The sequence below is a fragment of the Amborella trichopoda genome, chromosome 11, assembly GCF_054954075.1.
Source record: "Amborella trichopoda isolate Santa Cruz 75 chromosome 11, AtrichopodaSantaCruz75HAP2 v2.0, whole genome shotgun sequence".
NCBI lineage: Eukaryota > Viridiplantae > Streptophyta > Magnoliopsida > Amborellales > Amborellaceae > Amborella > Amborella trichopoda.
In genome coordinates this window covers 25,130,366-25,156,278 of record NC_142346.1, presented here as the reverse complement: position 1 = coordinate 25,156,278, position 25,913 = coordinate 25,130,366, and the positions used below count along the sequence as shown (strand labels likewise).

The following is a 25,913-nucleotide window of genomic DNA, read 5'->3' as shown; positions in this document are numbered from 1 at the left end:
CTTAACCATATTTCCGTTAAAAGTAGTTTGAGATTATTTAGAGACCATTTGTCTAGTAAATAGTTCAGTACAAGATATACATCAGTTCTGAAAATTCACTGCAACTCACAACAGTGATATCTTCATACAAACAAAGGCATAATTTCCAAACCATAAAGAATTTCAACATGGTTCCAAAGCTAAATTTGAAGTAGATGTACTCATATTTCATTTAAAAGTAGTTTGAAATCATTTTAACACCATTTAGCTTATAAAAATTTCAGTACAAATCATACAACAGTTCTTAAATTTTACTGCAACGTACAATAGTGACATCTTCATACAAACAAAGGCATAATTCCTAAACCATAAATACTTTCAACATGGTTCCAAAACCACATTTGAAGTAGACATACTCATATTTCTTTTAAGAGTGGTTTGATATATTTTGGACATCATTGGTTCAGTAAACAGTTCTAGTTTAAAACATATTAGATATGTAGTTTACAGTTTTGACATACTTTAGAAAATAACCCATAACTTCCAAACCAGGATGGACATGGACATAATATCTCTTCCATCTTAAAATAGAGGCACATGGGTAATTTTTCACAATTTTCATAGTCAACAGAAATGATTTCAATGCTCAATTTATCATGCCCAGAAGAATTATAGTCCTAGAAAAACATGCATCTTCTAACATAATTTCATAATATGAAGCCACATCCTTATTAAAAAATCATGCTTATAACAAAAAATATAGACACATGAATGTTAGATCTATTTACATGCACCCAAAATTACTTCAATTTGCCTCATTCAGGTCAAGTTTTCAAGCTCCCAAAATGGCCCCAAGAGGTTGAGATTCTAAGTGTTTGAAAAAGGGGTTCAAGAGTGTGAGAGCAAGAGTCCTTTAAAGGGTGAGAGGGATAATATTTATAAACCAAGAGGGAGAGGCAGCTGGCAGGTAGCAACCAAGGAGCTACAAGTGGCATCCATGTGAGATCCAAGTGGCAGATAAGGATATACAAGTGACTTACATGCGCCACAACAGAAACACGTACGGTGGTAACCTCTCTGTTCTGGCATGCACAACGGCACTCTCTTCTTCTTCTGTCTCACATTGCCACGCACGGCGGCACTCTTTGTCACACGCTCTCTTCTTCTTCTGTCTCTCACTGTCGCACACAGCAACACTCTCTGTCGCGTGCTCTCTACTTCTTCTATCTCTCACTGTCGTACATGGCGGCACTCTCTACCGCACGCTCTCTTCTTCTTTTGTCTCTCACTGTTGCGCACGGTTGTGTTCTTACTGCCACACACTTCCTCGGGCCAAAAAAAATCTCAATCCTTACATCATCCTCCCATAAAAAGGATTTTTTCCTCAAAATCATATTTATCTTAATCGAATAAATGGGGGTACTTATCTCAAATTTCCTAAGTCGATTGTTCTTGTGAATGGTATTGCCACAAACACGGACAACAGGAATTTCTTTATTGCGCAATACTTGCACTCTTCGATTCAGTATCTCAATAGGTTGCTCGATGTGGGTGAAGTATTCTCTGATCGGAACTAGTTCATCTCTCAGAATATGGGACAGGTCAGGCTGGTACTTCCTTAACAGAGATACATGAAAGACATCGTGGATGTTATCCAACTCGGGTGGTAGGGCAAGTCGATATACTACACTTCCAACTTTTTCTAGAATTTTAAAAGGTCCAATACATCGTGGGCTCAATTTTCCTTTCTTACCGAACCTCATAACACCCTTAGTTAGCGATACCTTCAGAAATACTCGATCGCCTACCTCAAACTCGAGGTTTCTTCTTCGGTTATCGGCGTTACTATGTTGCCAACTCTGAGTTGTCATGAGCATCTCTTGAATCAAAGCAACTTTTTTTGAGGTCGCTTGAACAATATTTGGCCCTAAAAGCCTCCTTTTACCAACCTCATCCCAACAGATAGGTGACCTGCACTTCCTCCCATACAGGGCCTCAAAATGTGCCATCTGAATACTGGCTTGGAAGCTGTTGTTATAAGCAAATTCTATTAGAGGTAAATGATCATCCCAGCTTCCCTTAAAGTCTGTAATGCAAGCCCTTAACATATCCTCCAAGGTCTAACTGGTTCTTTTCGATTGTTCATCAGTCTAGGGGTGAAAAGCAGTGCTGAAAGTAAGTTTTGTCCCTAAGGCTGATTGCATACTAGCCCAAAATCTCAAGGTAAATCTAGTGTCCCTGTCGGACACGATGCTAACAAGTGTTCCACGAATCGTCATTATCTCTCTGATGTATAATTGGGCCAATTTATTCAAAGTATAGGTTGCGCGGACAGGTAAGAAATGGACAGCTTTGTTCAGCCAGTCCACAACGACCCAAATATTATCGTCGTCAAGTACCCGTTCTAGGTAAACCAGAGACAAAGTCCATAGTGATGTGTTCCCATTTCCATTCTGGTACGGGCAAGGGCTGCAACAATCCAGCAGGCTTCTGATGCTCATCATTCACCTGCTGGCATGTCAAGCACTTAGAAACAAACAATGTTGCTTCCCTTTTCAGGTCATTCCAGCAGAAAATTTTCCTTCAGGTCCTGATACATCTTAGTATTCTCGGGGCGTATAGCATAATGGGAGTAGTGGGCTTCTTTTAAAATAGCTCTCTTCACACCCTCATCCTTCGGAACATAGACCCGATCCCTGAATCTTAACAAGTCATCACCACTTACAAAGAAATCATCTTTCCTTCCTAGTTTTATTTCTTCCAAAATTTTCATGAGCTGAGGATCCTTCTTTTGTACCATCTGGATCTGTTGAAAGAGCTGGGGTTCCACCCTTATACAAGCAGTCATACTTACCCCGTTACCAAGGGGCAGAGCCGGGTGCCATTCCATGGCATCTTCTAACAATCTCATCTCTCGAACCATTAGATGTGCCATTGATACTATGGGCTTTCTACTTAAGGCATCTACTACCACATTAGTCTTGCCCAGGGTCATAATTGATGGTATAATCATAATCATTCAATAGATCAATCCATCTCCTTTGCCTCACATTAAACTCCTTCTAGGAAAATAGCTTTTTGAGGCTCTTATAGTCTGTAAATATCTTAAACTGGGCGCCATAAAGGTAGTGTCTTCATATTTTCAAGGCGAATACTACAACCGCAAGCTCCAAGTCATGAGTTGGGTAATTTTGGTCATACGCTTTAACTGTCTGGAGGCATAAGCAATGACCTTCCCTCACTGCATAAGCACACATCTAAGCCCTTTGTGAGAGGCATCGGTGTAAACCACAAAGTCCTCATTTCCTTCGGGTAAGGTCAGTATCGGAGCCGTAGTCCATCTCTTCTTTGGTTCTTGAAAACTTTTCTCACAATCATCTGACCACACAAATTTTACTTCCTTCTGGGTTAGGCGAGTAAGGGGAAGTGATATTTTTGAAAATCCTTCTACAAAGTTTCTATAGTAACCTGCTAATCCCAGAAAATTGCGGACCTCTGTCACGCTTGTCGGTCTTCCCCACTTAAGCACGACTTCAATCTTACAAGGGTCAACCACGTCTCTATCCTTAGAAACAACGTGCCCAATAAAGGCCATTCTATGAAGCCAAAACTCACTCTTGCTCAACTTAGTATACAACTTTTCTGACTTCAAAGTCTGGAGCACCACTCTTAGATGTTGTTCATGCTCTTCTAGGTTCTTGGAATACACCAGAATATCATCTATGAAGACCTCAACAAAAGTATCCAGAAAAGGTCTGAAAATTCTATTCATCATGTCCATGAAAACAGCTGGGGCATTGGTCAACCCAAACGGCATTACCAAAAAATCATAGTGGCCATATCGGGTTCTGAATGTGGTCTTGAGAACATCCCCGTCCTTGACCCGCAATTGGTAATAGCCCGACCAAATATCAATCTTAGAGAATACTTGGGCCCCTTGAAGCTAATCAAATGTTGGAAATATGGCATACCAATGCCTAAATTCCAGTAGTCTCTCATTCAGTGGGAGTGATTGAGAGATTGAAATCTTGGCATCTTATGAAATAGAGCCCATATTCTTTTACCCCGAGTATGCATGATGCATTGAGAGTTCACATGTTGAGAAAGCAATTTCTCAAGGAGGAGTGAGGGTCACCTCTTAGTCAGGATTTTATAGGTTAGCCTCATGTTTAGCTGCAATCGATTAGGGCTTGAAGAATCCAAACGAGAAAAATAGAACTTGAGTACTTATTGAGTATTCATCCTGTATGGAATGGTCAAGACTTATAGGACATAAATCCGTATCCTGACACGAGACCATTGCATGGCATGTGCATTTTCATTTCATATGGGAAGTGACTCTTCCAAATGCATTATCCAAGTTTGGAAGAGCTAGTGCACATGTGTTTTGAGAGGAACCCTGTAATTAAGTTAGATCATGTCCCACAGGGGTACACCTGTAATCTATGGAGAGACGAATAATCAGAAGTTCTGGCGTAGCAGCTTTGATATGACCAATTATGTATCCCTGCTTTAGACTATGGAACATAGGTCTATTGGGTTGATCTGAGACTCGGAGGAACATCATTCGAGACTAGCTCAATGAAGTACTCTGATACTTATAGTTATTAGCTTAAGATCTCACTATACATTTTGTCAAATTTTATAATGATGAGAAAAACCTAATAATTGCTCAAAAATACTTTAAATATTTATTGTGAATTTAGAGAATTGTTTGGAATTTTATTTGCTAAACAAATGAGGGTTTTCATATTGTTTGACTCAAATTCCACTTTAGTCATGACCTGATAGTGTCAGGTGACGTTCGAGTAGCCATAGGGCTGCCATGTGGCACCCCACGCCTCACTCTAGGATCACTGCCCAACTGGGCGCTGATCCCTAGGAGGGGGACTAGATTGACATTTGGTTGCTTGTTTAATAAGGGTTGAGTTATGGTGTCTTGTTATATATTGTTATATAATATTACAAATTAAGGCCTTTTTTTTATCACATGTCTTAATTAACTCACACATGGGTCATGTATGGCTTGTGTGAAATTTAATTAATTAATTTATTTGATATTAAAGAGAAAATGTATTTTCAAATTTAAGTTGAAAAATATCTTCACACACATGTGTAAAGGGGACATTATCTTTAAATTGATTGGTTTTAAATTTTAGATATACAAAGTGATTGGCTTTGATAAATTAGAATATCTCCACATGTGTGATTTTTGCCATTTACTTCTTTTCCTTTTAGGTTTTGTAGTTATCTACTCTAATACATTATTAAAAAATGCTAAGGGTAATTTTGTAAGGCCACATAGGATACAATTGGAACAAAAATATGGGCCAATGACAAAATGGTAAATTGGTATAACTTAGGGTTAGGGTGAGTGATAATGGTGTGACATCCCATCCCTTAATCCTAATGGTTGGATGAGGATGGGTGGCTAGATACATTAGCCTTTTATATGCCTTTGGATTAGTGCATTAAGGGTGTTGATTGAGTACAATGTTACACCCATGTTATAAAAGCACATCATGATATCTCAAACCCTAACTATCTCAACTCTTGAACTATTTTAGAAAAGTGTTGCTCCCCTCCTTCTAGTAACGTTTTCTGAGAGAAAATTGAAAAGAAAGAGCTTTTAGAGTTCCATTAATGGTGATCTTGATGGTGGTCCTTCTTTCTTATGCTTAAGTCCATAGTGTGCATTTATTCAGGTAAACTCAATTGAATTTTCTTTTCTCATAAGATCATATTCTTGACATCTATAGTTGTTGGAGTTTTTAATTTAGAAAAGTTTCATTGATCTTAGAATCCCCATTTGATCATCTTTGTCATCATGCTTGTTCATAGTATGGTCCTTCATGAGTTATAGCCTATATGCATGGGAATCCATGATCATGCATAGTAGCCATTGATTACTTTGCTTCAAACTCATCAAATAATTTAGTCTCAAAGTTTTACTCCATTTTCAAAAAAAATTTATCACTTTTTTACCTATGGGGGTTCATAATCTTTCCATACAAGACTGTTTTGGTGGTCCAAGCGACCACTGTGTGTAGTTTGGTCATAACTCTCTTGTTTTTTATCCGATTCGATTCAAACCTTTTGCATTCTATTTTGGATGATAATTCCAGTGTATTGAGATCTTAATAAGTGATTTTAATATTGGTAATTGTTTCCCACTTTTGAAGGTGTCCATTTTGCCTTGTTTTTCGGCTTGAAAATTTACTCTAGTCTTTGTATCCACTATCAATTAGTATCAGAGCTAGGCTCATTTACATCCTCTTTTAGGGTATTTAGAGGGACTTTAGAGTGCCAAATAGGAACTCATGGCAGCCCATTTGATACTCACCGAATTGTTTAAGGAGGAGAGGTTCAATGGAACCAACTTATTTGAATGGAGAAGAAAAATTGGTTATGTGTTACATGAAGATGGTCTATTGCCATTATTGACTTCTATACCACCTAATCCGCCTACAATCAATGCTCCTCAAGTTGTTAAGGATGCATATGAGACATGGCATAAACAAAAACCAAAGTGTCATGAATATTATTTTTGCAATCATGAGTGATTCCTTTGATAAGGAGTATGAGAATTCTGTATGTGTCAAAGATATTATAGAGAGAATGAAAAAGAAATACGACACACCGAATGAAGCTCAAATGATCATTAAAATGAGGAATCTCATGTGTTGCAAAATGGATGATCACACCAAAGTGGGTGATCATCTAAGAGAGTTCAATAGTTGTATAAGAGAGAGTGATAGAGCCGGTCACTCATATGATGAGGTGACACAAAAGACGATGTTTGTTCTTTCAATCTCAACCTCATGGGAGACCTTTGTGGCCAATTTGATGGCCAAAGATGCGCCTACAATAGTGGAGGAGATTACGTTTTTCATGGAAGGGAAAGAGCAAAGAAGAATGACAATGGATGGACCATCTTCCATGGTCCATATGGTAAAATCTCACCAACCCTCTTCTTCTACTCCCTTACTCATTACTCCTATCTCTTCTTCTCTTCCTAACTCTTCTATAGTGAATACATGTAATGTGGGAGTGAGTAGGAGTGATAATGCTAAGAACAAGAAAAGAAAGAGAAAAGGCAAATAGAAAGGGAAGGGGAAGGGGAAGCAAAAAGGGAAAATCCTACTGCCCTTATCCATTTAGCCCTTACCCTCCTAAAACCCATACCTACCTACCAAACCATGCTAGCCCCATGCCTTTTAGGCCTAAACCACCATCCACACCCATGATGGTAGGTGGGAGGTCGGTTTGGCCCACAAACCAAATTATTCGAAGGTACAATGCTTTAGATGCGAGAAATACAGGCATACCTAAAAGTTTTGTAGGTATCCTCCTCCTCTACAAAATCCTCATTTTTCTCCTAAGCCTAATACCGGTAAGCCTCAAGCTAATACCGGTGGAGGACCAAGGAAAGAGAGAGTTTGTGTAGTCCATGAGACTTTGATTGTCAATGAGGAGGCAGATGTGTGAGTTCTTGACTCAGGGGCTATTATCCATGTGACAAATTCTATGAAGGGCTTTAGAATATTTTATGATGTCAAACCCGGTACCGATAATCTTTATATGGGGTGGAAATCAAATGGAAATGGTCTTAGAAAAAGGGTACTATGTGTTGGAGCTCACTAATAGTGAGACTCTCATGCTTAAGGACACCCTCTATGCACTCGGGATGAGGAAGAATCTCATCTCGGTATCCAAGATGAGTAAAGCCGGGTTTGTGCTCTTATTCAATGTGGAAAAAGTCTATGCGCATGATGGATCTATTAATGGAGACCCTATTTTTGTTGTCCACTTGGTTCAAGGGCTTTATGAAATTAAAATGAAAAGGGAGTTTGCTTACTTGAGTGATGATTTACAAAATTTTACTTTATGACATTTAAAGTTATGTCACATTGATCCATCTAGAATGCATATTATGATGAAAGAAAGATTACTTGATAAAATGAATATTGATTCTCATAATAGATGTGAGGCTTGCCTTAAAGGAAAGGGGTAAAGAAGTCCCACAAAAAGGTCGAAAGAATCTCTAGTCTTTTAAAACTAATCCACTCGGATGTGTGTAGAACTATGAGTGTACCTACCATGGGGCACATGAGGTACTTCATAACATTCATTGATGACCATTCCCATTTTGGTCACACCTATCTTATGAGAAACAAAAGTGAGGCCATAACTAAATTCCAACAATATAAAGCGGAAGTTGAAAACCAACTAGGTCGAATCATCAAAAGCCTTAAATCAGATAGGGGTGGGGAATACACCTCCCAAGCTTTCCAAGATCTTTATGTCTAATATGGAATTATCCACCAAACCACCATGCCTTACTCACCTGAACAAAATAGGGTTGCCGAGAGAAGGAATAGGACTTAGTTGAGATGGTACGAAGTATGATGAGTATCGTTAATCTTAGATTAAAGTTTTGGGGGGAGGCGATTTTAACCGCCACATATATCCTTAATCGGACTCCCACCAAAGCAATTCAATCAACCCTTACCAACTCTTTATGGGCCGACCTCCTTCAATAAAGCACCTCAAGGTTTGGAGATGTTCAACGCATGTTATCATACCATCCCAAAATAGATCCAAACTTGATCCTAAAACCACGAAATATGTTTTCATAGGATGCCCAAGTCATGTGAAGGGATTTAGGTTTTATAACCTCTTGAATCTAATGTGATTGAAAGCCTTGATGCTCATTTCCTTGAAGATGAATTCCTTGAGAGAGAATCAACCTAAAAGAGAGTAGACTTCCATGAGCTTCAACCTAACAAAGAAATTGAAACCATCCCACTTAGGCAAAGTGAGAGAATAAGGGACCACCTACCTTTTTCACTTACCTTGGGGAGGACAATGAGAGGATTAGTGAAGAACCCGATGATGAATCTTATTCTTACCTACATGTTATGTCTTGTCCGGATCATAAGTTATGGAAGGAAGCTATGCAAGATAAGATAAATTCAATCACAAAGAACCGTGTATGGGAGTTAGTCCGATTACCACCTAACCTTAGATCCATTGGATGTAAGTGGATATTCAAAAAGAAACTTAACTCTGAAGGGTGTATTGAAACATACAAGGCAAGACTTGTAGCAAAATGTTTTATTCAAAATGAAAGGGTAGATTATTTTGACACCTATTCACTTGTTGCCAAAATGCCTTCAATTAGGATGATCATATCCATAACAGCCTACCTTGACCTAGAATTGCATCAAATGGATGTGAAGACTGCCTTATTAAATGGTGACCTAGAAGAGGATATATACATGAACCAACTCGAGGGTTTTGTTGTGAAAGAAAAGGAAAAGTTCGTGTACAAACTTAGCAAATCACTTTATGGTCTTAAACAAGCTTCAATAAGATGGTTCCTCAAGTTCCACCAAACCCTGATTAGATATGGATTCAAACCAAATGAGGATAACTATTGTGTATACCATAAGACCAGTGGGACTGACATTACTTTCATGACTTTATATGTGGATGACATTCTAATATCTAGTAGCACCTTAGACCATATAAGGGACACAAAGGCAATGCTATCAAGTAATTTTGATATAAAAGATATGAGAGAGGCTTCATATGTATTAGGGACCCACACTATTTCAATTATCTCAATTTACATATTGCAAGAAAGTTCTTGAGAGATTTGGTATGAGTGAATCTAAGCCTATAGATGCACTTATGGAAAGGAGAGGAAAATTAAATGTCAATATGAAACCAAACGATGAGCTTGAGAGAAATGAGATGGAAAGGATCTCGTATCGGAGTGCCGTAGGATCACTAATGTATTTAACCATGGGAACTAGATTCGATCTAGCTTTTGCTTAAAGCTTGATTGGTCGATTCCAAAGTGATCATGGATTAAAACATTGGAAAGCCGTGAAAAGAATTATGAGGTATTTGAAAGGAATATTTGATTATGGATTAACCTATGGCAATTCGAGTGAGCTTAAAATATTGGGATACACAGACTCCGACTATCAAGGAGACTCAGATGACTTGAGATCTACTTCAGGTTATCTATTTCTTTATGGCGGTGGTGCCATTTCTTGGTGCACCAAGAAGCAAGACACTGTAGCTTTATCTACCATGAAAGCCGAGTATATGGCTTTAAGTTCCACAACTTTAGAAGCCATTTGGATTAAGAATTTCTTGAATCACTTAACTTCAACCCTCTAAAACATGGAACTATTAGAATCATGTGTGACAATCAAGCTGCAATAGCAGTGGCAATTGAACCAAGGTTCCACAGCAAGTCAAGGCACATTAAAGCTCACTGTCATAAAGTAAGAGAAGAGATAGCACCTGGTGAAGTATAAGTTGGATATATTCCATCCGAGGCTATGCATGTTGATCCATTAACCAAAGGCTTAGGAGCAAATGATTTTGTGAGGCATGTGCATGGGATGGGTTTAAGGAGGTTGACATAGTTGTTATTACTTTGTCTATTGCTTGTGAATGATAAATCCATGGATGAGTATGCATGCTTTGAGTTATTGTGAACGATAATGAGAGATAGAGATATACGAATTTAGGCCTCAAAAGGGCAAGTGAGAGAATGTTAAAAATATGGTCTATCAATGCCTAAATTCCAGTAGTCTCTCATTCAGTGGGAGCAATTGACAGATTGAAATCTTGGTGTCTTACAAAATGAAGCCTAGATTCTTTTACCCCAAGTACGCATGAGGTATCGAGAGTTCACGTGTTAAGAAAGCAATTGCTCAAGGAGGTATGAGGGTCACCTCCTAGTCATGATTTTATAGGTTAGCCTCATGTTTAGCTGCAATCGACCAGAACTTGGAGAATCCAAACGAGAAAGTTAGAACCTGAGTACTTATTGAGTATTTGCCCTATATGGAATGGTCAAGACTTATGGGACATAAGTTCATATCCTCACACGAGACCATTGCATGGCATGTGCATTTTCATTTTGTACAAAAAGCCACTCTTCCAAATTCATTATTCGAGTTTGGAAGAGCCAGTGCACATGTGCTTTGAGAGGAACCCTGTAATTGAGTTAGATCATGTCCCACAGGGGTACACCCATAATTCATTGAGAGCCGAATGATCAGAAGTTCTGGCTCAGCGGTTTTGATATGACCAATTATGTATCTCTTCTTTAGACTGTGTAATATAGGTCTATTGGGTCGATCTGAGACTCGACGGAACATCATTCGGGACTAGCCCAATGGATTACACCGATACCTATAGTTATTAGCCTAAGATCACATTATACATTTTTTCTGATTTTAAAATGATAAGATCAACCTAAAAATAGTTTAAAATATTTATTGTGAATTTTAGATATTTTTTTGGAATTTTATTTGCTAAACAAATGAGGGTTTTCATATCGTTTGACTCAAATTCCACTTTAGTCATGACCTGGTAGTGCCATGTGGCATCCGAGTGGCCACAAGGCTGCCATGTGGCATCCCATGCCTCACTCTAGGATCACTGGCCAACTGGAAGCTGATCCCTAGGTGGGGGACTAGATTGGTATTTGGTTGCTTATTTTATCAGGGGTTGTATTATGGTGTCTTGCTATATATTGTTATGTAATGTTATAAATTCTAGCGTAGTGGCTTTGATATGACCAATTATGTATCTCTGCTTTAGACTATGGAACATAGGTCTATTGGGTTGATCTGAGACTCGGAGGAACATCATTCGGGACTAGCCCAATGAAGTACTCTGATACTTATAGTTATTAGCCTAAGATCTCACTATACATTTTGTCAAATTTTATAATTATAAGAAAAACCTAATAATTGCTTAAAAATACTTTAAATATTTATTGTGAATTTAGAGAATTGTTTGGACTTTTATTTGCTAAACAAATGAGGGTTTTCATATTGTTTGACTCAAATTCCACTTTAGTCCTGACCTAGTAGTGTCATGTGACGTCCGAGTGGCCATAGGGCTGCCACGTGGCATCCCACGCCTCACTTTAGGATCACTGCCCAACTGGGCACTGATCCCTAGGCAGGGGACTAAGTTGACATTTGGTTGCTTGTTTTGTAAGGGTTCAGTTATGGTATCTTGTTATATTTTATTATATTTTGTTATAAAATATTATAAATTAAGGCCATTTTTTTATCACATGTCTTAATTAACTCGCACATGGGTTATGTATGACATGTGTGAAGTTTAATTAATTAATTTATTTGATATTAAAGAGAAAATGTATTTTCAAATTTGAGTTGAAAAATATCTTCACACATATGTGTAAAGGGGACATGATCTTTAAATTGATTGGTTTGAAATTTTAGATCTACAAAGTGATTGACTTTGATAAAGTAGAATATCTCCACATGTGTGAGCTTTGCCAATTATTTCTTTTCCTTTTAGCCTTTGTGGTTATCTACTCTAATACATTATCAAAAAAACTTAAGGATATTTTTGTAAGGCCATATTGGATACAAAAACATACCCATATTTAATTTAAAAGTGGTTTGAGATCATTTGGACACCATTTTATTTGTAAACAATTCAGTACAAGACATACAATGGTTTTAGAAATTTACTACAACTTACAACCGTGACATCTTCATACAAATAGAGGCATAATTCCCAAACCATAAATACTTTCAACATGGTTCCAAAACAAAATTTGAAGTAGACATACCCATATTTTATTTAAATGTAGTTTGAGATCATTTGGACACTATTTGTTCAGTAAACAGTTTTAATTTAAAATATACAAAGTTATTGAAAATGTAGTTTACAATTTTAGCATACTTTAGACCAGGATACAAGGTCTTTTCCATATTAAAATAGAGGCACATGGGTACTTCCCATAATTTTTCATAGCCAACAGAAATGATTTCAATGCTCGATTTTTCATGCCTATAAGAATCACAGTACTGGAAAAACATGCATATTCTAACATAAATTCCATAACATGCAGCCACATCTTTATTAAAAAATCATGCTTATAACTAAAACTATAGAGACATGAATGTTAGATCTACTTACATGCACCAAAATGCACTTCTATTTCTCCCACTCAGATCAAGTTTCCAAGCTCCCAAAATGACTCTAAGAGGTTGAGATTCTAAGTGTTTGAAAAGGGGGTTCAAGAGTGAGAGAGAGAGCAAAAGTCCTTTGGGGTGAGAGGGGTAGTATTTATAAACCAAAGGGGGTGGCAACATAGCAACCAAGGGGCTACAAGTGGCATCCATGTGACATCCAAGTGGATGACAAGGGTATACAAGTGGCTTACATGCTTCGCATGACACTCATACTCTCATAGCAGAAACACACACGATGGTAACCTCTCTCTTATGGCATGCAAGATGGCACTCTTTGCCACCCTCTCTTCTTCTTCTGTCTCTTACTGCCACACACTACGGCACTCTCTGCCATGTGTTCTCGTCTTATTCTTTTGTCTCTCACTACCGCGTACGACGACACTCTCTGTCGCGCGCTCTCTTCTTCTTCTGGCTCTCACTGCCACGCACGATGGCACTCTTTGTCGTGCGCTCTCTTCTTCTTCTGTCTCTCATTGCCGCACATGGCGGCACTCGTGCACGGTGGCACTTTCTGCCACGCGCTCTATTATTCTTCTATCTCTCACTGTCACGCACGACGGCACTCTCTGCCGCACGCTCTCTTCTTCTTCTTCTGTCTCTCACTGCCGCGCATGGCGACACTCTCTGCCGCGCGCTCTCTTCTTCTTTTGTCTCTCACTGCTGTGCACGGCTGTCTTCTTACTGCCGCGCATTTCCTCAGGCTGAAAAAATCTCGTTCCTTACAAAAGGATTAAATAAATTCATATTGAAAAAGTAGAAAATCAAGGTAAGGGCAAAAGCTTACCAGAGTTCATGATGAAAAATAACATGTGTAAAGAGGATTAACATCATGAAACTTCATATCTCTCTATTTATCAATCTTTAAATACAATTAACCTAATTTGGAGCATTTTAGGTTTCCTTTAGAATTATTTGATTTATCTATAAATTTTTTACGGTTTTCCTTTGAAATTCTTGAATTTTTTATTAATCTAATTTCCCCAATTTTGGTTTTTCTCATAAAATTGCATTTGCTTACAAATTAAAATTTTTGAAGGAAATTATCTAAAATTAGGTTTTACATAGCTTGATGTTAGGATTTTACATGTGCCTTTTCCATAGGGATTATTATTAAAGTGCTTGATGGAGAGTTACCCGTACATTGTTTCATTAAATTCCGTGTAGGGATTATGATACTTCATAGAGAGAACACCTTCTAGTTTCTACACCCCAAAACCCTCTAGAGTGACTATTTCTTCTCTCTTTGGAATTATTTCGAGTATTAGATCTTTCTCGCATGCTAGTAAAAAAAACATCTGAAGAAACTTTCATTTAAACAGATTTTCTCTTGCTCATCATCACTAAAACACAATATAATGAAAATGAATCCCAAATTTCTGAAGAATCAGCTAATTCATCAAATTTTTACAACTCCTATATACGTATAAAAAATACAGATTTAGGTTCCAAGATACTAGAACTTGAAATGCAAGGTAAGATTTAAGGGCACTTCTCTTGTTTCTAAATGCCTGAATGAGATTTCAACATCCAATACAACAAATTTTGCCCTAAAATCAATCCAACTTTAGAGGAAGATAAAGATAGATATTAAACAGCTTCAAGGATTTTCCAGATCGAATCATTTCAAACCCCAGTGAGGAAACAAGTAGAGGAATGGGAGAAGAATATGGTGAGAGGAGATGGCTCGAGCTCTCAGAGAGAGAGAGGACATTGTTTTTGGAGAAGACGGGACCTGGTTTTAGAGAAGAGGCATTAAAGGTATTTTCATATCTTTAAGATACAACAAATTTAAAAATTTTCGGATATTCATATCTCTTCTCTCATGCTGCCCTGAGACATTCATTGCTCTTCCACCTGGACTTGCTTGCGAGGTGTCGTAGAGAGATAGCGATGTTGAGGAGGCGGCAAACCCCAATCCCTCCCATCCAAAAACTCTCGAAATCATCCTCCTCTCTGCCTTCGTCCTCTAAAACCAGAAGACCCCTTCTCTTTCTCAAACCCACTGTCTCTTCACCCGATGGAGAATGGAAGCCCCTCCTCAACATGGGCATCTCGGAGCTCTCTCTGCCTCTAACCTTCCCTACGGGTCAGACCTTCACATGGAAGCAAACGGCCTCAACACAATTCACAGGTGTCCTCAATTCACACCTTCTCTCTCTTCGCCAGCTCCAAGATGGCTCCATCTCCTATCTCCTCCACCGCACTTGTTTCTCTTCTCCCTCTCTTTCGAAGGATGAGGCCTTTGCAATGGATTCTCTCAAAGACTTTATGAACCTTCAGGTTTCTCTGGGAGAGCTTTGGGCTGAGTTTTCAGAGGCGGATTCCAGATTTGCGGAGCTCGCTCCCCATATGTCTGGGGCTCGGGTGCTGAGACAGGACCCATTGGAGTGCCTTTTCCAGTTTCTTTGTTCGTCCAATAACAACATACCGAGGATTACACAGATGGTATCATATCTGTCTTCACTTGGCCCTTACTTGGCCTCTGTTGGTGGGTTTAAATTCCATGCATTTCCTTCACTGGAGCGGCTGTCGCAGGTTTCGGAGGAGGAGCTGCGCAAGGCTGGGTTTGGTTACAGGTGGGCTCTCTCTCTCTCTCTGTCTCTCTCTTTTCATTTTTTTTTTTAATGTATATTAGGTCATTCTCCTGTTTATGATTGTCGTATAGTTGATTCGTTTATGGTGCCCCTTTTATTGAAATGCTGAATGGATGCACAAGGTAATGCAGTTGGGTTCTTAGTCAATTTTTACTAGTCTGAGAAATTAGTTTCAGTTTCTTGGTTTCATGGGGAAATGACTTCCTTTTACCTACATAGGAATGCCCTTTGCTACTATGAAAAATATCTTTAAATGTCAATGGCCTTTGTGATTTGTTTGTATTTCATCTTTCAGTGATGGATTAGTGGGATCCTTGCATCGAAACCATTGGAAGGTTTGACTCTTTTAGGAGTTCCGTGAGTCAAGTTTCTTCATTTTTATTTGCCCATAATTTCTAGAAATGAATTGTAACAGCCTCAGGCTACCTGCTTATCTACAATGAAACTGATTCAATCTCACATACCATTCCATTCAGTCTGTCTGTTTTCCACCTCCATTTATATAGAGGTCAATATGGGTAAAGAAAAACAAAAAGAAAAAAAAAAAGAATAATTTGGCTTCTAACTTATCGACAATGATGGCATCCATTCCTTCGCCAGCTATCATGGATTGAGGGTGGATTTTGTTGGGCTCACCCGTTCAAGCCCTCTCGCACGGGTGGAACCCATATTTATGGGATACAAGATATACTAAACCGATGTGCGTTTGTATGAGTGAAAATCGTGCAATAAAGCGAATAATTTACTTACACTGAGATTTACGTAGTTCACCTTTTAGGCTACGTCCACAGGAGAAAGAGACAGATCCACCATTAAAATAACGGTTACAATGTTCTTTCAAAAAACATGCTTTCTTGGGCTCTTTGATTTCTTCTAAAGGGTTTTTTCTCTCTAAGGTTCTCTCTCTCAAAGGCTTCTTTTCTTTTCTGGAGGCTTTCTCTCTCTCAAAAAGAAAAGGCTCTCGCTCTAACAGGCTTCTTTCTCTTCTTCTTCTTCTCTGCAAAAGAAAGATTCTGCAAAAGAAAGATCCGTGTATTTCTTCTTTCTATAATGGAGAGGTTGCAACCAATAAAAAGAGGCTTTTTGTTAAACTCACCAAGAGAGCAACAACCCCCCTTGTGAGGCCCTTTTATAATTTGTTCTCTCTCTAAGATAGATAAGGGTGGAATCTTTGACCGCTTTATTTAATCTTATCTCATCTTATGTGGGGCTCACATGAGGATATCTCTTTTGAAGAAGCCTACATTCTCTCACATGAGGTTATCTTTACGTAACCAACTACCTCCCATGATTTGTTCAAAAAGTCAAACACTTCTATGCTAAATGGATGCCCCCCACTAATAGCAAGTTCCAAGGAGGTCCTCCTACATGGGATAGACTCTCCCAACAGATCTTGCACACCATTATCCTTAGGATTCTTAGTTTCAATTCTCTTCTAACTCTAGATGGAGTCTGATTAGATCTAGACTACTAAATCTTGTTGGATGGACACTATGCATGTCCCTTAATGGGCCACCATTTGGGCCTATAAATATCCTAAATGACTTATATTCTTTAACAACATTAAAATACCAAAAAAAGAAATTTATTAAAATATACTAGATTTAGGTGGTTAAATGGAGAAATAAAACTATTTTTATTTTCTTAAGAAGACCTTTGAAAAGCCTCTTAAAAAATCCTTTGAAGAGAAAGCTAGCGATGGAATCAAGTTCTTTACTCGGCATTCCTCAACTACTATGACCCATCTAAGACCTCAAACCAACCCAACAAGCTCGAGACCCACATGTCTATCATGCAAGGGGCTCACAATTGGCCTATCAAAGCGAGCCAAGTGATAGAAGTGCCAGAGTGCGGACATAGATTCCAGGCATGAACCAACCCTAGGACAAGTTGTAGGTCCTGCAGAGCAATTACAGACCAAGAGTGTTCGTCCTTTATTGCATGCGGAGTCCTTTCTCAAGCACATGTATGCCATTGATCCAACATCGAACCAAACGAAAAGTAACTAGCTGACCAATTGTATATGATGTCTTGTCGAGGCTTCAGGTTCTCATCTCACAAGCCACCATCTAACACCAGGTGTTTGTTTCATCATTTGTTTAGAAACATCCGCCACTAAGATGGGCTGACCTTGACAGGGAACCTGTGAGTCCTCTTCGGGCGATAAGGATCATAAGGACTAAGCTTATCCTGCCTAGGGTGTAGGTCCACTCATCTAGCTAATACCCAATTGCACACCAAGGCGAAAGTGATGGAGCCGCTGTGCCCCGGATAGGCTCAACTGCAACTAGCTCTAATGGCGTATTTATTCCAAGTAAAGCCTACTCAGATCTGTTCTAATGGCTTGTTTCATCCCAGTAGAGCTCATCTATTGTGGTAAACTATAGCTCATATGGCCTGTTTCATCTATGTGAGTCCAACACTTTGGATCAAACAGAGAATTTCCTAAAGCATGGGTACATACACATGGAAATAACAAAAAAGAACTTTTACTAAAAACCAAGTCTCAAGGCATTTTAAGGCCACAAAAACGACATTGATGTCACTTGCAGGGCCATCATAGTTTAAATTCATGACCCAAACTGTTTCCTCGATGTCTCCTTTAGCTCCATCAAGGTTTCAAAAAATGCTAGGTGGCTGGCCTAGTGCCCACTCAGGCGTCCTATGGTACAAATTCTTTAGATATATGCATGTATGTGTGCTCCAAATGCACATATATGCATATATTTGTGTCAATTTTGTAATTTATTGTATTTGAAAATATTGTAACATACTGTTTTATATACAAACATATGACGTATTGCATGTTGAGAATAAACTTTTTTAAAATTTCAAATTTCAAATTTCAAACCATACAAAATTTAAAAATATTTAAAAGTCTAATAGGCTATGTATATTAATAGTCTCCAAGTCTCCATATTAGAAACTACTTCCAATGAGAAAATAAAAGTTTGGGATGCTTCAAACCACAAGAAATACTTTTGAATATAAAAAATAGGTATAGCTAAGATATTGAAGGCTTATGGAAGTACTCTTTAAACTTTGGGGGTTGAAAATAACCCTCATAACCGATTTAAACCTTTTTGGGGTCAAATTACCTCTTTTTCCCTTTTGGGCGCTTTTAGAAATCGAAAAAAGGCCCGCTTAGGTGCCTTCCTTTCCCTCTTGGGCGCCCATCTGGTTTGTAGGATCCCCCTTCATCTTTTGTTTTTTTCTGGTCTTCTTTGGCTTTCTAGGCTTGTACTGGTCTATGGGCCACCTTTGTTTCTCTTCCTAACCCCAAGTGGTTTAGCAACCCAGTTTGTTGGTGGCCTCCACTTGTTTTCGAGACATGCACTCCTTAGGTGAGCGCCCCATCCAACGCCCCCATCCCAACCCCTCCAAAACCTTTCTTTTTCACATTCAGTTTATCGTATACTTTCTGTAGAGACCTCCATAGCAAATGGTCTGCCTTCCCTACTCCCTCTCTTTGGTGCCATAGCAAATGGTCTGCCTTCCCTACTCCATTTCTTTGGTGCTTCAAATCTCCTCCATCTTTTCTTTCATCTTGACCTGCGATCTTTTTTTGCCTTTTCTCATGTTTTCTCCTCTACTTTTACGCTACCAACCAATAGTAGCAAGAGTGTTTGAGCACTGGATCGATAGTCAGCCAATCACCTTCTTTTTCCCTCGTGTGTCTCTCTTTATGACTTTTATTTCCTCACACACTGATTCCTCTTACCTATTTCACCCTAATTCCCCTCACATTGTCTCTCTCCATCCCTCTCTACACCCACTGTCTCTCGTGTACAAGTAGTTGAGTTCCTAACATGCGGATGACCAAACCCTAGTTGTTGGAGGTGGAAGCGGGTTCGGGAGCAGGACCAGTTTGGGGAACACTAAACCCTCATAGGCTTTCTGGGGTTAGGATTGATGTCCTTGCATTCATCAAGTTAAGGAGTTAAATCCTAGGGTCCATGGGAGTGAGATCCCATGTTAATGGATTGAAGTTTTGACTTAGAGGGATCTAAGCTCAATTCTTCGTGTAGCGAGATCAATTAATAGTATATGATAAAATTGGGAATGAGCCAATCCTTTTTCGATCCATTATCATACACCTTAGCTTATTACCAGTGCCATAGTTACATTACTCCAATTTACCATAGTAATATAGTTTGATTATATCATAAATTGGCTACTATGATAGTAAATTATCATTTTTTAATTCCATAATTCTAGTAAACCACGATGTGAGATGCACCACAATATAACATTTTGTAAAGAAATAAATCTATAATACTAAGGAGAGGAACAATAGTGCAAGTAATAGTATATTTCTTCTCCTTGGAGGGATCCTACAAGCATGTAGACTGAGATCTTATTTTATAGGAAGCGAGATCCCTATTTCTCTAAAGCCAGCTCCCTCTAAGATCCCTTAGTGGAACTGCAGGATCAAGTTCCTAAGATGGGACGATGGCCTTAACCCCCAGGTTCCTGCAACTATGGACCAACCACTCTTTTTTGTTCACACGGATACCTATTTTGTATAATGGCACCCAGCTTGTGGGTCGCCTTCCACTCACTTCTTGTGAGTACTTTACCTATTAACACTTAATAATATACTTTGACCAATTTAAAAAAAACATATTTGATGCTTGTAAAATCCTTTATATGAAGTGAGACTTTATCAAAAATGAAAATAATCATTGGGTGGAACTCCTCCATTCTCTGAGCATGTGAGATATTCTTCATGACATAAAAGTACATTATAGTTAGATGATTAATTTGGCCACACTTAAATGGGAATGCAATTGCTAAAATATTAAATGCTTGTTGGTGTTTGGCATCTGATTTTCACCAGGGTGATGATGTTGATTTTTTAGTGACCTTTTTGGAGATTCCTTTTATCATTTTTTTCCATTAAGATGCTTTTAGATTGAAAGTCAAAAAGAGAGAGGGTGATTTGATGTACCTAAGAATGTAGCCTTTAAATGCCACTTCTTTGGCTGTTATGTGAATTCTTTGTGGCATGATCGTTCCTTTCCAAACCGAGATTTTACTGTATTGCAAAAACTTCGGGTATGAATGTCATGAATCCAAGATGATAATAGTTATATTTTCAAATATGGGCTGTCCTCTGTATTTACAAATATAGGAATTACTGGCTTGTTTGAGTTCCGAAATGTCTCTTTTGGGCATCTACCTAGTCAACTATTGATCACAGGAAACACTGTTTGAACTTTGAAAAGTATTTTGGAATTGGAGGTTTGAATCGCATGCTATTGCCTCTCTTGTGCAATCAGAGCGGCAATCAACCAAAAATATGAATGGTGTCTATCTTTCAAGATATGAGAAGAAGAATCAATTTCTTGGGATGTTGCTATGTTGTGTGTCCTTTGACTTTGATATGTTTCTATGCGATTGGATTTTCCTGCAAATTTTGATTGGCATATTATTGTTGTTGGTGCGAAGTGTATGGAAAGAAATTTACACTTCTTTCCTGTTGTCCTTTGTTTGCTTATTGAATTCAAACTCAGTATAGTCCTCCTTGTTTTGTTTTTTGGTAGCTAGGCCATAAATTATGTAACGTTTGTGAATTTCATCTGACTTGGGAATGCTCAAACACCCTTCTGATTTGGCATTTGCAGCCTAGTCTTCTGTAGTCAGAGATTAGCCATTTTCTCCTTGTACACCTCCTGGCTTAAACCTCCTGAAAGCTGAGTCCGTATGAGAAGTAAAATGTTTGGGAATGTTTTGTGATACAATTGGATTCTTACGACTCTGAGAAACTCTCAAGTATCTACCTTCAGTAGCAATAAATTGTATGTGACGTGCTGCAAAGGATCCCATATGCTGACACATGCAAGGGTACATATGCAGGCCAGCATTAGGTCTTTTCAGGGTTTTGGCCTGCAGTTCATTTTATTTGGCATCTTTCTGCTGTCCATTCATTTCCAGTTGATGGCTAGAGTTTTGTGATACAATCAGATTATTGGATTCTTACGACTCTTTCGGTAGCAATAAATTGTATGTGACGTGCTGCAAAGGTTCCTATATGCCAACACATGCAAGGGGACATATGCGAGCCAGCATTAGGGCATTTCAGGGTTTTGGCCTGTAGTTCATTATATTTAGTATCTTTTTCTGCTGTCCATTCATTTCCAGTTGATAGCTTGAGTTGAAAGGAAGTAATGTTAATTTTAGCATCAGGAAGTGCAAGTTTCAAAATGTTGGAGCTCACAAGCAAGTTTAGATACATAATCTTGTCTACCAAATACTCATCTCATGTGAAACATGATGATGCTTTTTTTACATGACCTTCAAAAGGATTAAATAATGGGCGATCATATTTGTCTTATGCTAGGGATGCACCCTATTGTCCATTTTCAGTTGTCCCTCATTAAATTAAAGAAAAAGAAAACAATATGCATTCCCCTGCCTACTGCATTGTTGTTTACTGTTTTCTAGTTTGTTCTTGCTCCTCTTGCTATTGAAGTCTCTCTAAATTATACTGTGTTTTTTGCATTGTGGGTTACCAATGAAAGAGCAGGGCCAAGTATATAGTGGATGCAGTTGCAGTCCTACAATCGAAACCTGGAGGAGGTGCAGAGTGGTTGCTGTCCCTCCGCACTTTGGAGCTCCAAGAGGTAACCGATGCACTATTGGGCTTGCCAGGAGTTGGGCCAAAGGTGGCAGCCTGTGTTGCCCTATTTTCTCTCGATCAACACCACGCCATTCCTGTTGATACCCATGTCTGGCAGGTAGGTACATATGTTGCACTCAATGAAATCATGAGATGGAAAAATAAAATAATCAGGAAGGCTTGACACATTTGGAGACTATCTGACCTTTTTTTCTTCCTTTCTTTTTATTTTCCCCCACTGTTTGGAATATTGGGTGAAGATAGCAAAAAGGTACATAAGTCCTGAGTTGGAAGGTGCAACATTGACGCCCAAATTGTCTCGTCATGTGGCTGAGGCCTTTGTGATGAAATTTGGGAAGTATGCAGGTTGGGCACAAACTGTACTTTTCATTGGAGAATTATCGTCTCAGAAGGCCTTGTTACCTGTGCATTTGCATTGTGATAAAGCCACTGAGGCGTCCTCTAAGAAGCTTGTGACTAGCAAGAACAAGAGGAAATCTCGTGCTTGATTATTTGTCTGTATATTATTTGGCGATTTGTTATTTTCATTGTAGAGAAGAGTGATGGATGTAATGGATTGGTTGATATTGGGTCATACTCGTCGGTTTCCGTCAAGTTTTTGAAAGATCACATTTTCTTCTGAACAAAATAATTCTTTGATGGTTTGGCAGGCTGTGGTTCATGTCCGTTTCTTTAAAACACTTGGTTTAAGGAAATAAAATTAGGATACATTATAGCAATAGGTAACCTGCTAGAAAGTATAACCAATAGGTAACCTGCTAGAAAGTATGTATAACGTGAAGATAATGAAATGCATAATCTGGGGGATTGGGTGGATGCCCTGGCATAGCATGGCAGCTATAAGTGTCATTCCTATTACCTACTCAAAATTTGAATTTCCTTGTATTCTCATCTCACCGACGGCGAGGTAGAAAATATTAAATTCCATGCCATTGAATCAACAATGGATCATGATGGTTATGACAAATTCTGGATGTATTGCCTAAACTTTGCTTCGTATGAGAAATCAAGAATTTCTTCCATAAATCATTTGATGGAATGATCTTGAAATGCATCCAGCAGCATCCAGTGCAGTTGAGTTGCTATGAGCTATCTGATTGTGCAAACTTTGAATATTGAAGATAATTGTATTGAGAACAGCACCTGAGCCACATGTAACTCTATGAGCGTATCACGTTAACTGTTTCCTATGTAGGTTTTGATCATGCCTGCTCCATCTATAGCATATTGATTGCAGTGTTCCACAAAACACCGGACGGTGCCTAGGCGGCCGGGGTGGTCCAGACCGCCCAAAGCCTAAGCGAGTGCCACGATGGGTTTTTCACCAATTGATTAAGTTGCCATTTTTGGTACTCACAGAATTGCCATGAGCTTGATTGCCAATAAAACTACTATCAAGCTATCAATGTCTTGTGAGTTTTCGTTTCTTGGATGGTCTGACTTTTAAGCCAAACAGAGGAATTGGATAAGCCCTCATGAGGGCTGAACTCAAGATAATCGCAAGCCTTTGGTAAATGAGTCCACACCTTTTTGCTTGAGTTAATGAATGGATCTGAAAGATGGGGCACCTGTCTCTTGGTTAAGACATGGGAGGTTAAATATCTCTTGGTTGAGACATGGGATAACATGTGTTTCCTAGTTGGAACATGGGAGGACGCATGTCTAGACACTTATTTGGGATGAGATGTGAAAGGCCATGTCTTTATGCATGATACAATGGTGGATAGGGACCTCCTAGAAATATAAGTAGTGTGTTTTGGTGAACCAACTCTGATTACTTTTGGACTTCATATCAAGGAAGGTTGTTTCTTTGGTGCTGCTCTTAGAAACCTCAGTTTACCATACTCGGTCATAATTGGTTAGAGGGAGAATATCAACCTTAAGTCTTCATAGGCTATGCCTTGAACCTCCATCTGTATGAATGTGTGTCTCGAGGGATAGCTGGGGATTGTCTGGTGCTGTTCATGCCATATTATCCTTTCAGACTGGCAGTCAATTTTGACTGCCATAAGAAACTGCAGATCACATAACACCATCAATAAGGATCACTTAAGAGGACATAGAAGCTCCATATTTTAGTGATAATTGGATCAGTGGTTGGTCTCTAAGTCTAGTTTATTACCAAAGTTCAAAATATTGTGTAACTTGCAAGATGTGTTTGTTGCTATTGTAAAAAATATACGCTTTAGAAACTTACTCAGTTCACTTTTGAAAATTTGAACCTGACATTGTTAAGGCTAGTTTCAGTTATAGTTACCTGAATCGTCCACCTTAGGTAGTGATTTCGGTTCGGAATCACAATTCTACGTTTTCCATGAAAGAATCGCCACAAATCCCAATTCCTGGAAGTTAGGAACTATGATTGCACATTTTTTTAATCTTGTTCCGATGTCTTTGTAATCTAGATTTTACCTCTCCAAAATTTGCAATTCATTGGTGCACAAGATTGTGATTCTACCAATGTGAGACCTTGCTTTTGATTTTTCGGAATGGTGATTAGAGATATTTGGGATCTAGATCCACAACATCAAAATGATAGCAAAAATTATGGAATGCTTGGAAATTTTAAACATTATTTAAAAACTTCTATTATTCAAACTTTATAAATAATAAATATATGGTGGGTATCTAAAAACTCTGTAGGTGTTGACAAACTCTAGTTTTCATCATTCCTAAATTTAGAGAGTTTGTAATAGATGCCTTATTTCTTAAAACTATATTATTAATAAATAAAATAATTTTATTTTCTTTGTTCAATCAAAAAGCTCTAGTATAATACTTAGTTAGGGCTACTTGACCTTTTCTTTGTTAGGGTTTGTGGCATTTAAAGGCTGTGAGAGCATGTAAAAGACATTTATAATGGATTATACACTTCAATGGTAGTGTATGTGTCACACTCTAAGTTCACTAACATTCTTGAGGTGCGACATACTATATATATATAGAACATATTCAAATTCTTACTTACATATGGCATCAAAACAGATTTTTCCATTTCTTTTAATTTGTGCAAAGTCTATTCACAATTAATGTTATGCATGAAAGCTAGGTATATACATCTCTTGACAGAACAAAAATTACAATGGTGCATTCGATCAAAAGTTAGAAGGGAAAGTCAATTATGACTACAAATTTCTTTAAAGATGGTCATGCTGCGTTCGAACTTTTGAAGCTGCAATTATCCTGAAGAGAATTTACCATTAATTGATGAGCTTGGCTACTTAGTAAGTGATCATCATAGTCCTAAAAAATAATCATAGTTGGAAGATATCAATATTTTCAAAAAGGAAGGTCTATTAAAAACAATAAGAGGAAGAGCACTTATGTAGAATAATTTCACTTTTAGGAATACACAATTAAGCATAATTCAAAAGATTGACATGCATAAAAACAATTTAACAGAAATGCATAACTCAAAGGATTTTACAAAGTATCCTATTAGCATTTCAAGAAGGTCACTTATATACCCCACTAGCATCCTGGATGGGTCCGCATAATCCCTGCAGGTCCAATCAAACTTCAACGGCGTACTGGATAAGTCCACATATTCTCTACCGGCGTAACCGGATAGGTCCACTTAATCCCTGTAGGTCCAATCATACCTCACCAGCATACTGGATGAGTCCACGTAATCCCTACCGACGTAATCGG

General features: G+C 38.4%; 1 protein-coding gene across 1 annotated transcript; it reads left to right on the top strand.

Annotated features, from left to right (window-relative positions):
* Positions 1–14,640: 14,640 nt before the first annotated feature.
* On the top strand, positions 14,641–22,890 carry OGG1 (8-oxoguanine-DNA glycosylase 1). The gene is made up of 5 exons (XM_088851795.1): positions 14,641–14,783; positions 15,306–15,470; positions 15,561–15,601; positions 22,149–22,359; positions 22,502–22,890. Exons 1-5 carry the CDS (start codon positions 14,679–14,681, stop codon positions 22,748–22,750), a joined length of 771 nt encoding a protein of 256 aa, XP_088707921.1. The 5' UTR covers positions 14,641–14,678; the 3' UTR covers positions 22,751–22,890.
* Positions 22,891–25,913: the final 3,023 nt, after the last annotated feature.

Excerpts from the sequence above, each read along its gene's own strand:
- OGG1 (XM_088851795.1), top strand. The coding sequence starts at position 14,679 with ATGGGAGAAGAATATGGTGAGAGGAGATGGCTCGAGCTCTCAGAGAGA. Across the intron at positions 15,471-15,560 it reads TACCGAGGATTACACAGATG|GTTTCGGAGGAGGAGCTGCG; the intron begins GTATCATATCTG and ends CGGCTGTCGCAG. Across the intron at positions 22,360-22,501 it reads TTGATACCCATGTCTGGCAG|ATAGCAAAAAGGTACATAAG; the intron begins GTAGGTACATAT and ends TATTGGGTGAAG.